Raw genomic sequence first — 15,862 nt, 5'->3', positions numbered from 1 at the left:
AATTGTTTTGCCTTAAAACTACATGTTTTTTCTACAAGTGTTTTTCTTTATCTTTTTCTGTTTTCCATTGTGAAAGGGAAGAAAGAAAACAAATTATTCTTAATTGAAAAAAAAATTTAAATTAAAAAAAATGCAGTAATAGAGGGATCTATTATTTTCCTAGGATTTGTATTCAAGACATAATAGAGAACCTTTTAAGAATTATGAGAACAGTTAATTACCCACCTCTACTGATTTACATGGGTGCAAATGACCCTTTCAGAAAGAACCTAAAAATTAGGCGTATAGGTATTTATCTCCCTTCCCAATTCCTTTCATTTTAAAACCTTTTGGATTAGATTTATAAGACAACTGGTAAATAATTCTTATCATCCTTTGTTAATTAAACTTTATGTCTGACCAGGAATCTGTCTCCCATATATTTCCAGAAATACAAATACCATTCTCAGATAGCACTTTCTTAGCCAGCCAATCAGAACCGTCATATATAATTCTGAAATCTTAACTTTTGCAAATAAATAAGAAAAAGAAATTGAAGGAATAAGAATAGACCAAAAGAAAAGGCATGATATAATCTATTTGTAGATGATATCACAGGATCATAGATTTAGAGTTCAAAGAAACCTTGGATGTCATCTAGACTAACCCCCTCATTTTACAGATGAGAAAATTGAGTCAAAAAGAGGTAAAATAGAAATAATTTGTCCAGGATCACACAGGTAGTAATGGCAGAACTGAGATTCAGATCCACATCTTCTGTCTACAAATCCAGAACTCTTTGCATCACATCATGCTCCCTATGATAATAAATCTCAGGGATTCAATGAAAGAAAAATTAAGACAATTAGTAATTTCAGTAAAGTAGAAGGTGATAAAAATAAACCCCAAAATATCATTAGCCATTGTGAATATTACTAACAAAACCCAATGGGAAGAGAGGGGGGGAAAGAAATTCCATTCAAATAACTACAAAATCGTAAAACACATGAGGGTTAACCCTACCAAAACACATTAAGGACTTATATAACTGTGTATAGAAAATACTTTTTAATGAAATAAAAGAAAATGTAAATAATTGGAAAGGCACCAATTTATTCACAGTTGGGCTGTACCATTTTAATAAAAATGATGGTACTACCTAAATTAATTTACAAATTTTATGACACATTGATGAAATTCTTAAGGGGTTATTTCATATAGCTAAATAAAATAATTAAGTTATTATATTTTATTATAATTAATCATCTGGAAAAAAGAAAAATTTAAGATTCTTAAGGGAAATGATGAAAACCAGTAGGAATTAAGGGGGCACAATACTACCAGATCTCAAAAATATAGCTTAAACTAAAGCAGTAACAATCAAAATTCTTTGGTAGTAGTGATTGTATATACCTATAAGACCTACTACTGAGAGAGGCTGAGGCTAGTGGATCACTTGAGCTCAGGAATTCTGATCTGCAGTAGGACAAAGCCAACTGAGTGTCTGCACTGTCTGGTACCACTATGGTAAGCCCTCAAGAATGGGGTGTCATTAGTCTTCCAAAGGACAGATGAAGCAGTCCGTATTACAAACACAGCAATCAATAGTTTCTATGCCAATCAGTTATTGAGAATTGGTGGTGGAGTGTGACAGTAGTGTATAAGAAGTGGGGGGGGGGGTTGCGTTCTCTCAACGTGCCCCATCAGCCTGAAAATCTTTTGTCCCTTCCATGGAGCACAGAAGCAGATTGGGGAGGGATGCTAAGTAATAAATCTAAGAATTAGACCTCTACAAGGTTAAGTCATAAAGATTTTACTTTGTCAAGTTTCTCTCTTCTCGGTTCTGAGCAACCGGGAGTAATTATTCTATATTTGGTACTTAATTCCTTTTTTTATTTTCCAAGAGCTAGAGGGGTAAAGGGGTCTGGAGAAATTGCATCTTGCTGGTAATGAGACGCAGAAGTACTGCTTAACAGTTTATCAATAACTTTGATAAAGGAAGAGTGATTATCCTTTTCAAATTTGGGGGTGACACAAAGTTAGGAGGGATAGGTCACATGTTGGATGACAGCCAAGATTCAAGAAGAATCGGACATGACTGAAATGACTGAACAACAACAATAAAGATTTCTGAAAAGAAGATGGGCAAGTCCTTTCAGATGAGACATAATGGAGACAAAGGCTTCTGGTCAAAAGATAACTATGCAATATAATTTTTACTAACAAAAAACAAAACGAAAGAATGGTTGCAAAAGAAAATAACTCTAAGACTCATTAGGAAGGAAAAGTAACAGATGATGGCTCACCAGATGATGGGAGCAGTGAGAAAAGCCCATCTGCAGAGTATTTTGTTGTTACTGTTTTTAACACTCAGAAGCTACAGGAGTAGGTAGCTGAATAAGAAGGGGGAAGGAGAAAAGTGGTGGAGGTAATTCTATGTCTGAGCAACAAGCAGAAAAACCTACTACATTTTCAATTTAATGAGTTACAATGTAAGGAAGTGGGAGGGAAAGAAAAAAAGATTTTTGAAAAGAAGGAAGGAAGGAAGGGAAAGAGGGAGGGAGGGAAGGAGGAAGGAAGGCAGGGAAGGAGGAAGGGGGAAGGAAGGAAGAAAGGAAAGAAGGAAGGAAGGAAAGAAGGAAGGAAGGAAGGAAGGAAGGAAGGAAGGAAGGAAGGAAGGAAGGAAGGAAGGAAGGAAAAATCAACACCTCTTCCTTTAACCAAATTGGTCTTCGGACGAATAACTTTGGTACGTTATCTGCATCAAGTCTTTCCATATTGACTGAACCTGCCAGAGCTTGCACTCAACTGGCATTGTCTGCAAATACCATAATATCACCTACATGACACTACAGGGACTGTACACATTTTTAGTACAGTATAAAAATATGCATAATATCATGACATATAATACTTGGTTTTTGATAAAAAAAAGCATCAAGAGGGGACTTAACAAAGTATTATCATGGTCCTTGGAAAAAGAAGATTTACTTGCTGTGTATCACAGATTCACAGAAATCAAGAGTTTCCTATAGTTTAATTGAATTGCTTTCCTAAAACTTAGGACTAAGCTAATGAAAATTTGGCTTGAGGAATAAGGAAGAAAAGTAGCTGTGAATAGGGTGCCTAAGTGGAGGGGCTTTGGAGGGCAACAATCAATCAATTACCCAAGGAGCACATGTTAATAGACAGGAACTGCCCTGGGTACTGAGCACATAAAGATAAAAATGAAATAATCCTTACCCTCAAGGAGCTATATTCTATGGTAAGAAGTAGCAGACATGCCTTTATGTAGATACAAAATATATATAAGGTTTTATATTTTTTGAAATATAACTTTTTTAATATAAGGTTTTATATTTATATTCATATGATTTAGAGGGAGGGAGTAGACACTAGAAGTCAAAGAAATCGGGAAATGCCTCCTTCGTGTAGGCATTTGAACTGAGTTTTTAAGGAAACAAAAGGCTAATGGGGGAGTTAGTGGATTCCAGGCCTGGGGAACTGCCTGTTTACAGGAATAGAAATGGGAGAGGAGAACTGCAAAAAGGCCAATTGAGCTTAATCATAAGCACATGCAAAGAGGACATCTTGGAACCAGGCTGTCAAGAACTTTAAATGCTATACAGGAAAGTTTGCATTTGATCCTAGCAGAGGAGAAATATGGTTAAACATGAGCTTTATGAATGACTGACTAATTGGATGAGAGAATGAATGGAAAAACATCTATTAAACACTTAGACTGTGCTGGGGAGATCACTTTGGCACCCATACCGAATGTAATGAGCTCGTAAAGAAGAGGCAAGATTCATAAATAAATCTTTTTAAAGGAGGTAGGAGGGCACCACAAACTGTTTCCTGGATTAAGATTTTTGCCTAGAATGTAGTCAGATTTGGTTGACATGTTGGGCAGTGTTGATGAAACACTTTCTTTTTTTTAACTCTTTGTTACAGATGAATCTCTGAGTAATGGAGTGAGAAGAGATATATTTGGAAATTAAAGTGATATGATAACAAAATATATGAATAATTTTAGTTGTCTAGAGCTACTTACCTCCTTTCATCTCAGAAACTAAAGTACCTATGGATTTACTGACTTAAAAGTTGAGGGTGAGCCAAACCTCTTGAGTTAGCTAGGGTACAATTCCCATGGAGCCTGTTAAAAACACTCTTGCAAGGACCATAGTAACAACACAGCAAGTATGTATGTTTGAAATCTCCTATGAAGGAGATTTTTGCACATTTTCAAAAGTAAAATAAAACATGTATTCTACTTCTCATGCCATCATGGAAAGATTTACAAAGTAAAAAAGTAACAAGGTACGCTAAATTTGGAGTCAGGAGGTTTGGGTTCAAATTGTGGCTCTTCTATTTATCATCTTTGTGAGCTTGAGCAAGTCACCTCTCTGGAATTCTTGCCAAGGTAAACCCATTTACATACAAAAGTAATGCTATTCTCTTCAGTCCTCTCTGCCCCCTCTATCATCCCTACTCTCTCACGCTACTCAATCACTCCCTGTCCATGGCCACTACCTTGTTGCCTAAAAACATGCCCATGACTTCCTCATCCTGAAAACACCTTTATCTGCCCATCCCCACTAGTTCTAGTGGTATATTGTACCTACCTTTCATTGGCTAAGCTCCTGTTGTGGTAATAAGGATGGGACTTTCTTAGTGTTTTCTCTTTTGAAATGCTAAGGCCATCAAGTGCCTTTAATGAGTCTTGCCTTTGTTTGAATGGGGCAGCTAAAGTGGGACCCTTTCGTTTTTTGTTTTGGAGTTCTTCTCAGCACTGAGGTAATCAAGTACCTTTGATGAAGTCTTGCCTTTCAAATGTAATGGCAAGCAAAATAGAACCTTTTGCTGTTTTCCTTAGTGTTTCTCAGCACTGAGGTACTTAAGCGCCCCAGGGCCCTGAGACAAGTATATAAACTCAGAGGTTGGTATTTGCCTTTGGGGGCACACTCATTGAAAGAGTGATAGTGAGGAGACTCTGAAGCAGCCCCTCCCCCAGCTTTGAAAACCCAGATGTTAGTGCTTCTCTCTCTGGTAACTGTTTGTGTATTGCTTGGACAGACAGCTAGAAGCCTGTCTGCTGATTCATGTTTATTTGCTCTATTTATATAATGTATGCTTGTAATTTCTGTTTGTATTCTCTCTGAAGTTCAGGGTGCTGGCTTTCCCCCCCCCCCCCCCGAACTAAGTGAATGGTATATGTATGTTTAATTAAAGTGAGATTGTTAACCCCTTAAAGCTACTTTCCTTAGAAAAGCAGATCAAAGGACCTGTGCTGGCAACCTTGTTGTTACAGCTCCTTAAGAAGGCCATCTACAACAGGTGCTTCTACTTTCTTTCCTCTCACTCTTTTTAACTCTTTGTGGTCTAGCTTCCAACCTCTTCATTAAGCCAAAACAGCTCTCTCCAAGTTACTGATGATCTCTTAATTGCCAAATCAAATAGCCTTTTCCATCCTCAACCTTAACCTCTCTGCAGTCTTTGCACTGTTGATCATCATATTCTCCATGATAATCTCTTCTCTCTAGTTTTTCAGGACACTACTCTCTCCTACTTATCTCCCACCTGTCTAACAAAGCTTTTTCCATCTGTTGGATTTTCATTCATGTCACTCCCACTAACCATGAGTGTCCTCAAAGGCTCTGTTGTGAGTCCTCTTCTCCTACTATTTCACTTGGCAATGCCATCAGCACCCATGGATTCAAGTTTAATCTTTATACAGATGATTCTCTAATCTTTGTGTCCAGTCCTAACCTCTCTGCTGACCTCCTCTCTCATCTCCAACTCTTTATTAGATGTCTCAAATCAAATGCTCCATAGATATCTTAAATTCAACATTTCCAAAACCGAATTCATTTTCTTTCTCTCCAAACCCTCCCCTCTTCCTAACTTTGCAACTACTGGCTAGTGTACTACCATCTTCCCAACCTATGATCATCCTTGATGCCTCACTTTCTCTCACCCCACAAATCCAATCAGTGCTAAGTCCTATGATTTCTACCTTCATAACCTCTCTACAGGGTGTTCCTAAAGTCTGGACACATAGGCAAAAATGCATATTTTCAAGAAATGAAATAAATGAAATTTTCAACATTTTATTTAATTGGAATATTAACAAATAACATCTTCAATATGATTTCCACTATTTCTGAAGCAAAGGTTGATGGGCTTTGCAAGATTCATGTGAACGCGATGCAATAATTCCACATTGCTGTCAATTTTAGCACGTTCACTCTTTATGCATTCAATCAAGTGTGTTGCATCTGTGATTTTCACTGAGTATACCTTGTCCTTTAGCATACCCCAGAAAAAGAAGTCACTGAACAACACGGTCTTAGGTGAAACTGACGATGAGATGTTAACAAGATTTCACGCGTCCAGACTTTAGAGACACCCTGTAGTATATACTTGCTTCTCTCCTCTGACACAGCAACTACCTTCAAACAGGCCCTCACACCTAGATTATTGCCATAAACTACTGGTTGATCTCTCTGCCTCACTACCCCAATCCATCCTCCATTCAGCTGTCAAAGTGATCTTAAAGCTCAGGTCTGACCCCCCTGATTCAATAAACTCCAGTGGCTCTCCATTACCTCAAAAACAAAATATAAAGTCCTCTGTCTTTTAAAGCCCTTTTTAACCTGGTCCCTTTGTTCCTTTTCAAGTCTTCTTATATTCTCCTCACTCCTATGTACTCTGCCAGCCAATGACACTGGCCTCTTTGCTGTTCTCATGAAACACTCCATCTCCCAATGCCTAGAACTCTCACCCTCCTCACCTCTATCTCCTAGCTTCTCTGGCTCCCTTCAAGTCTCAGCTGAAGTGGAGTTTTCTTCAAGAAGCCTGTCCCAATTCCCCTTAAACCTGATGCCTTCACTCAGAGACTACCCTCCATTTACTCTGTATAGAACTTACTCATACATCATTTTTTTCACAATGTCTCCCCATCAGACTGTGAGCTCCTGGAGAACAGGGGTTGTTTTTGAATTTCTTTGTATCCCCAACACTTAGCAAAGGGCCTGGCACATAGTAGGTACTTAATAAATGCTAGTTGACCGACTTCCTTCTTTTTCTTTTAAAGAGGGAAGTAGAAGGCAAGAAGAAGAAACATTCTATTAGGACAAAATGGAAGCAAAAACAAATCTAATAATGGTTTGACTTGTCTCATAAAACACACTCCAGGACAGCACATCTGCCTTGCTTTTCTCAGACAGTACATCTGCATAGTTAGTCTCGAACCATACTAGAGGCAATTTTTGAACCAATATGGAGGCAAAAATGGATGGACAAGTGTTCCAACATGCATAGCAGGGTAAAGCTTCCTAGCAGGATAAAGATTTCCTTACACTCAAATTGTTGTATTTGCTTGTGTACATGATGTATTCACCAGTCTCACACTGCAGCAGAATATAAACTCCATAGTGCTAGAGATTGTTTTGATTTTGTCTCTGTATTTCTAGAATCTTGTGCCTTGCATGTGATAGTTAATCAAAGTTTGTCAGATGAAATGACTTATGATTTGTGAAGACCACCAGTGGACATCAAGTCCCCTACATATGAAAGAACCACCCTGCATCTAGAACCGGCTCAGTGGTTAATAGCTCCATATACATTAGGGGGAGGGTGTAACTGTTATGTTGAGTGGGTATGAGTTGTCATAAAATCTATAGATTTACATCCTCCTGTTCCTTTCCAACTCTTTTCAAAAGGTATAAATGGCTTTTTAAACTCTTCCAGTTCTCAGTGGAATCTAGCCCACTTTTACTAAATACATGTCAGTAGACCCATCAATCACAAATAGCCTCAGAAACTTTTCAGTAAAAATTCGTAGTTCCAAGGAAGCAGTCCCAGGGCTTGATTTCAGAAGGTATCCTTAACACTCTATAGGCTCCACATGTTCTGGATGCAGGGGTGGGGAACCTACAGCCTCAAGGCCACATGAATTCACTAAATTCAAACTTCACAGAACAAATCCCCTTAATAAAAGGATTTGTTCTGTAAAACTTGGAATTAGTTAAAGGGCTATACTTGAGGACCCAGAGGGCCACATGTGGCCTCGAGGCTGTAGGTTCCCCACACCTGTATCTAAACCGATTTGTTGTCCATCTGGACCTAAAATGAACTACAAGAAGGTTGCCTGGGGCTGATGAAATGTTCATTTCTCCGATTTACAAAACTCATCATGGTTAATACTTCCAAATTGATCCAGAAAGGTCCACAAGAACATTATCATAAAATGTTGAAATGTTTCCAGGGCAATAGTCTGGCAGGTATACTCAGTGATCATGTTTAGTATGGAAAGTCAATTTCTGTTTGTTCCCACATTTAATTGTCACTAGACTGCAAACCCTGTAAATCCAGACTAGCATAAATGCAGACTTCCTCCACAGTATCCCCATGATCTTGAAAATGAGAAGAGGAGGGTAATAGTGGGATCTTTATTGTCTTACATCTTTCTGTATTAATATATGGTTGTACCTTCTGCTATTTTAAGGGAAATGAAGAAAAGTGGATTTGTCATCAATCAAGCTGTTCGAATAAGGCTTTTCATCACATATTCCTTCACATATGTCCACAGCTTTTGTTTCTCTTGTTCTCTTAGGAAATAAATCCTCCTCTAGGGTGATACAAAGCTATAACAGGGTAGGTTCATAAACTGCCGTGCACTACTTTAAAGAGTGATAAGAGAACCTGGACTTCTTTAGCAGAAACAAGTGAACTTAGTATCTAGTTAGCAAGAAAAGTTAGGCCGATGTTGTCCACGGTCCAAGGGCCAGATTGAGCAGATAGAGCATGTGAATGTGTCCAGTCAGAACCCATGCTGTGAACAAGGGCAGCAAAGATTAGAAGGAAGTGGAGCAGGCCAGCTATGCTGCACTGAGGAAGGAGGAAGAGGTGGCAGAAACCCTTCCTCAATGACTATATCTCCATCAACCAGGCCTTGCCCCAGATGCCTACCAGGATGGAAAAGGAAGGGGACTGAGAGCACCATTTACAGCAAGTAATTTCAGAACACCAAGTATTTAAAGAAAAGAGAACATGGTCATTCTTTCCTGAGTCAGAAAACATCATCTATTATAATTGTCTATACAGAAGAACACCTGAAAAAGTTTCATTCATATTCAGCCCTTTCATGTGGAAAATGAGAAACATGAGATTATGTGACAAGGAGATTATGATTTAAATTCTAAATATTATTCAGTTCAATAAGAAGATGAGAATTAAACCACCGCAGGTTGAGATTATGATTGGCAGGTTTGAAGAAGCTTGTGCTTCTTCATCACCAATCAGTCACCTTTGAGCATAATACAAAAAGAGCTCAAATCAGCCAACAAGTATTTGCTGAGTACCTACCGTGTGCCAGGCACTGTGATAAGCACTGGGGGATACAAAGAAAGGCAAAAGGCACTCCCTGCCCTTTAGGAGCTCACAGTCATATCAGTCTTGACATCCTCACCAGAAATGAAACCAGAACGCAAAAGGAAATTTCATCTAAAGACAAAGGAGGCTCTCAGATTCTTCCTCAAGAAGCAAATAAAGGAGTTAGCAAAGTTTGTTTCATTGTGCATCCAAAGACAAAAAAGAAACAATACTCCATGGGATACTTGGTCATCTTACATTGTAGCTTTGATTAGCATTTGCAAGAAGACCAGCATGGAAATAAATACAGATTATGAAATTACTTATGCGCACTTAGCCCATCTGGTGCACAGTAGATGCTTTAAAATATTTATTGACAAACTGCCAGAGTCACTATCTTTGTGTCCCTGGTCAGTTACCTCACATCTCTGGGCTGGTTTCCTCATCTCTAAAATGAGAGGGTCAGAAGATTCTTCCAAGTTCTACATGAGAAGCTAGAAAAATGCTCTAAAGAACTTGATAAGATGATCTACATTAATTCAATATATACTTTAATACTCAGTGACTCCAGTGCAAAGGCTGATATTGCGGAGAAGAGTGAAAAGTATGTTAGAAAATACTGCTCAGAAATAAGAAATATTAGAGATCAGGGGCATATAGACCATTCAAAAGCCTAATTCCTATAAATCATGAAAGCTTTCTTCAGAAAGAAAGGCAGGAATAATAACAGGAGAGAAAATGAAACTGACATGATCTTTACAGACCAGAAAGATGACTGTTAGAATCCTCAGTGAAGTTGTTTCTCTCATCCTGCTCGTTTTACTCTGCATCAGTTTGGAGGAGTCTTATTGTATTTCTCTGAATCTATCACATTCGTCATTTTTATGATGGCAGGTTGTAATATTCCATTGCATCCATATGCCATAATTTGTTCAGCCTTTCTCCAACTGATGGGCATCAATTTTGTTTCCGGTTATTTGATACTATGAAAAGTGCTGCTATAAATATTTTAATACATAAAGATTCTTTCCCTATATCCCTGATCCTTGGAATACATGCCTAAATAGTAATATTGGTGGTTCAAAGGTACATACAATTGCATTACTTTGGGGCTATAGGAAAAAATCAAGTTCAAAAAACCTCAGAACTCTGGTCAAAGCAATGAATAATAATTACTTCAAAAGACCAATGATGAAATCTATCTCCCACCTCTGGACAAAGAGGTAATGGACTAGAGATGCAGAATGAGATATGTATGCATTCTTAAACGTGACCAATGTGTTGTTTTGTTTTGCTGAATTATACATATTTATTACTAGGGAAGGGAAGGGAAGGGAAGGGAAGGCTGGTAGATTAGTGGGTAGTGATAGATATGCAAATAAAAGAGCATCAATCAAATGCTTTCTAAAAATGCACATAAATAAAAAGGGCAGCTGTAAACACAGAGTAGTTTTGTTACTACCTTATAAAATTATACATACATATCTACTGTATATATACATATACATATGCTTCTTTTAAAACAATGTATATAACAGAAGTTGATAGTTTCTTCTGCAAGCCTCTTATTCTCATTCTTGTATTTGTTAGAGATTAAATTCATAATAAAAAAAAAAGAAGATTTAACCAAAAGAATAATTATCCCCTGCAGTCGTACCAGAGACAAGCTTTACTTCCTGTGGCTCAAACATAATCACTCCCTCTTGGGTGGCCTCCTTACTAGCAATTTCTTGGTATCCTCTCCATCCTCCTCACCATAGGGGAGGTGTAGGGGAGGTCTTGTGCCTTGAGGTCCAGAGCCTTTCCCTGAGGTTTCATCACTCACCGTCTTTGATATAACTGAATCGGTCTCTGCTCAGGAACATCTGTGGCAATGTCCCCATGTTCAACAATTGCTAGTTACAGTTCTGGGGCAGCACTTTCCCAGGAAAGGGGATTATGGGGCAATTCTATTCTGGCAGAGCAGCAATTAATTAATTCTCTTTATTTAAAACAGATGTGATGAGTCCCAGTAATCCAAAAGTGTTTGGGTCCCATCCATTTTAGCTAGAACCCCTACAGAATACTTTTGGCAGAGCTGATCTAAATGGGTCCTCACTTAATGATACTACTCCAAGATGAAGATTTTGCTGTTTTACCCATGCTAACCCAACTACTACCTATCCACCTTCAAAGCAATGAATTCCAGTATTTTGTACCGTCATCTTGCCAGGTGAGAGAAAATAGTTTCCTATATTAGTCCCCTCCATCAAAAAGTCAGTCTTCCCACATCACCACATACTCTGATGGTAGTTATCATTGGAAGGGTCCTCCTAATCATATATATTACTTGGGAATTATCACAAAGTTTGAGCTGGTCTGAGCAAAGTGTATCAGCATCGAAGGCCAAGTGTAAAGCTTGTTTAAATACTTGTTTCCCACTCTGGATATGGATGGAGTCTATGATGTTCATCTTTGGTGTGCAGCCTAAGCCAATTGCTTTGCCCTCATGAAAGAGTTAATCAGCAAACATTTATTAAGTGCTTGCTGTGTGCTAAGCTTTGGGCTAAGTAAGCAGTGAGGAGACAAAGAAAAAGCAAATACAGTCCCTGTCTTCAAGGAGATCTCATTCTAATGGGAGAGACATGAGAGAGAGACAGAGACAGAGACAGAGAGAGACACACACACAGAGACAGAGAGAGAAGATACATAAGTAAATACAAGATTAGTGAGTCAGAAATATTTCCAGCACAGGCCTAGCAACTTCTGTTTGTCTACTATCTATGGATCAGCCTAATTAACTAAGTCTGAAAAGGTTCCTCACTAAATGGTTGTTACTCATGAAGACCTTCTACTGAGATGTGGAGGAAATGGAATTTATATCATTGGCAAGAGTAGATTCTGTGACCAGCTGATGTTTGAAGAGCTAAAATAATCCCAGGTGTTTACTATTCAGTAAAGAGGCTTTCTGTGCCATCTTGAACACTTCAACATTCAAAGCTCTTCACCACCTGGCCTCTTCCTACTGCTCATCTCTAACACCCTGTTTCATCTGTAAAGTGTTTATAAGAACATCTGTGATATCTATCTCACAGAGTCATTAGAACGATCAAACGAAACAATGGATAAAAAACACCTTTCTCCTTAACCCACTCTAAAAATGTAAGCTATTATGATTTTCCTCTTCCATATAAATATTCCTGTTGACAAAGGAAAAGTTTTGTCTATATTTTGATATGTCACTGCTGTCACCCAATAATGCAGCATTGTTACTGCAGGCATCACAGACACAGGATTCTTTCCTCTCTTTTCCCATCTCATTTCAACATATTACTCACTGGCATTTTCTACTTTTACCTATTCGGCTCCCCAGGGTGGGAGTGATAAATGAAAATAATGGTCCTTCCTAAAAAAGGGAGTAAATACCAGAAGTTAAGAGGCAAGGCTTTTGTTTTGTCTTTTCTTTTCATGAAAAACAAACAATGCTTTCAAATGATAATGTAGGCTTTCCTATTGAAAGGCAGCCCCAGTAGCTTTGTACCAGATGTCTCTGATTAATAGGCCTGTATACTAGCAGATACTCAACGCGGCAATAGGCAGCAAGCATTTATTAAACACTTACTATATGCCAGGCACTTTTAAAAAGTGTAATGAGCCAGGAATATCATTCTACCAGGACTAAAGTTTGCTAATCAACATCTATGTAAAACAGAAAATTAATTGCTTACGAAAAGTGTAGGCCTTTGGATCTGTGAAGATCTTATGTGTTCGCAGGGTAAGTCAAACAAACCCAGTGGCTTTTCAACACTTCCCATTCACTGGACAACAATCCTGCTCTTTAAAATGACTCAGTGTACTGAAACACTCTTCCCCTGCACACCAGACAACCTATGCTATGCCCAAATGATTCCCTAATCTCCCTTTCAAACCCCTGTAACTGAAGCACGGAATAACTCTATCTTCAATGACCAAACTGGATATCTGTTCCAGAAATTCACAAGTAGAATCTTAACTTTCTAATTGTTTTTCTTTCTTCTAGTAATTCAGTTGTTGGCCAAAAGATATGTGTGCATAAAAATGTTTAAATGATGCTGCCAATATTTATATTTTCATTAAAATATTTATCTTCAGGTTGATTTTGACATTTAATTAACGCAAGTGATTGCAAGGTAGTGATATGTAAAAGAAAGATGTTGGTTTTAGGGTCAGAAAGCCCTCAATTTGAATTCTGCCTCTGCTGTGTGGCCTTGGAAAAGTACCTTAACCTCTCTGGGCCTCACTTTTCTCATTTATAACATCAGGCTGTTGACCTACAGGGTGTTCCTAAAGTCTGGACACATAGGCAAAAATACATATTTTCAAGAAATGAAATGAATGAAATTTTCAACCACATTTTATTTAATTGGAATATTAACAAATAACATCTCCAATATGATTTCCATAATTTGTGATGCAAAGTTTGAAGTGCTTTGCAAGATTCACGTGAACTCAAGGCAACAACTTCACATTGCTTTCAAATTTCCTATGTGTCCAGGCTTTAGGGACACCCTGTATATGACTTTTACAACTCCTTTGAATTCTAAATCTATGATCCTAAGCTTTATTGCCTTTCTTCTGTTTTCAAGACTTTTCAAGAAGGCATTTTATTACAATGTTTGTGTTACACATTCAAGATGCACTGTAATTTGGGGAGGGGGACCCCAAGACAGAAAGAATTTAAAGAGATGAAGAAGGAAGCTTACAGTTCCTAAAACCTGATAAGCATGTCATCCCTATGGCTTAGGTTTCCCATGAAAAGCACTTTTGGTGTTCTTAAGTGAATTAGAAGGGATTTTCAGTAAACACAATAATCTATATTGCAACTGGTCTACATGATACAAAGGAGCACAAAGTCCTGATGGTAAATTGGGATAACGCAATCCTATGTTCACAGAAATCTCTCATTCTATAGAATATGAGCTCCTTAAGGGCAGGAACTGCTTCTGTTTCTTTTTCTCTTTCTTCTTTGTATCTCCCAATGCCTCATAATACCTGGCACAGAATCAGAGTTTAATAAAATATTGGTCGATTAAATGGATAAATCCTAGTGAGTTAGTTCTATGAAATAATTTATTAGACTAGAAGAGAACCCACAACCAACACAGCATCAAGAACCAAGAGGGTTAATATGTATCATTGTGAGGATGTATAGTTAGATTGTGACAAAATGCTTACCTTGAGTCCTTTCTGACTCTTGCTTTCTCAAATGAAAATTCTGCAAAGGTCCTGGTGGTTGGTTCGGCAGATACCCCTTCCTTGGCACCTCTCCTGCTGTGGAGAGAGACTAAGCCTGAGGTCCTTCTGTTGATCTGAAGAGACACTTTGCATGGAGAAAATAGAAGTGAGTTTCCTCCCTGAATGTTAACTACATCTTGTAGCTTATTCAGCTGGATACATTTGTTTTGGAGCTCCTCAGTGATCTCAGCAAGAGCAATTGTCTGCTTTGAGAGCTTCTCCTGCAGCTCTCGAAGATGATAGTCCCTCTGCTGCAGCTCTTCATCCTTCCTCTTCAGCTCCCTTTCCAGTTCTATCACTTTGCTCCGAAGAGCATCAATTGTGCCGGAAAATTTCCCAGCATGGCCATCTGGAATCTTGGACTGTTTGGGTTTCACAGAACCATTTCCCATTTTGGCCAGTGACCTGCATGAGAACACATAAATGTGTATTATTCAGCCAATTTACACCCTCCAGCAACCCTCTCATCTCCCCCTTCCTATATCCTCCCCCTCCTCCACCTCCCCTGGCCCCAAAACAAAGGCAGAGAAATTATCAGTGACTTGATAAGTAATCAGTAGAAGCAATCAGTTTCCATGTTTCTGGCTCTAAGGCATATTGTGAAGTAGAATTGGCATTTATTAAACCTTTCATCCATTTTAACTTCACTGGCACCCATTCACAGCTCTGCTTTTCACATAAATGGTCCCCTGTTCTCTCAGGGTGTTCTAACAGCCTCTCTAAGAAGCGACAGAACCAAACTGAGATTTGGATGTCAGCATGGCAGAGAAATAAACAAAAACTAGAAGCTGAAGAACCAAGGCATGGGAATGCCACATCTCTCACACTTCTCTTTGCTGTTGGAGCAAAGAAATCTACTCTTGATTTAGAAAGTATTCAGGAGGGCTATGAAGACAGACTTGGTATTTCTTTATTAGCAATTTTTTCAAACCATATGCACCTATCAGGTTCAGTATTTTCTCACTATTATACACTTTAAAAAAGTCATTCTGCAATGCTAGTATTGTAAATAAATAGTGGAGGAATGGCCTTTCTCTGGCATCTTTTCCTTTGTTCCCTCTTCTAAAACACAGGGAGAATCCACCTTTAAATAAATGAGTAAACGCCAATCTGGATCATGATCTTTGAGTCACTCCAAATGATGATTTCCTCAGATTAAACCTGTTCTCACACATGCTTCTATTCTAAAGGCTATTCATGATATGAAACTCAAACTTTATCAGAGCAAACATTTAAACTCCTGACAAGTAGGTAT

General features: G+C 38.3%; 1 protein-coding gene across 3 annotated transcripts in view; it reads right to left on the bottom strand.

Moving 5' to 3' along the window:
• The window catches only part of PRKG2 (protein kinase cGMP-dependent 2), a 123,829-nt gene extending 108,830 nt beyond the window's left edge, over window positions 1–14,999 (bottom strand). For all 3 annotated transcript variants that reach the window (XM_036764391.1, XM_036764390.1, XM_036764392.1), the window contains exon 1: window positions 14,548–14,999. In XM_036764391.1, the coding sequence (XP_036620286.1) occupies window positions 14,548–14,999 (452 nt within the window). The remainder of the gene's footprint in view (window positions 1–14,547) is intronic.
• Between the last annotated feature and the right edge of the window lie 863 nt (window positions 15,000–15,862).

Source organism: Trichosurus vulpecula, chromosome 6 (genome assembly GCF_011100635.1).
Source record: "Trichosurus vulpecula isolate mTriVul1 chromosome 6, mTriVul1.pri, whole genome shotgun sequence".
Taxonomy (NCBI): Eukaryota; Metazoa; Chordata; class Mammalia; order Diprotodontia; family Phalangeridae; genus Trichosurus; species Trichosurus vulpecula.
Note: the sequence above shows the minus strand (reverse complement) of the source record. Positions and strands in the feature narration are given on the sequence as shown.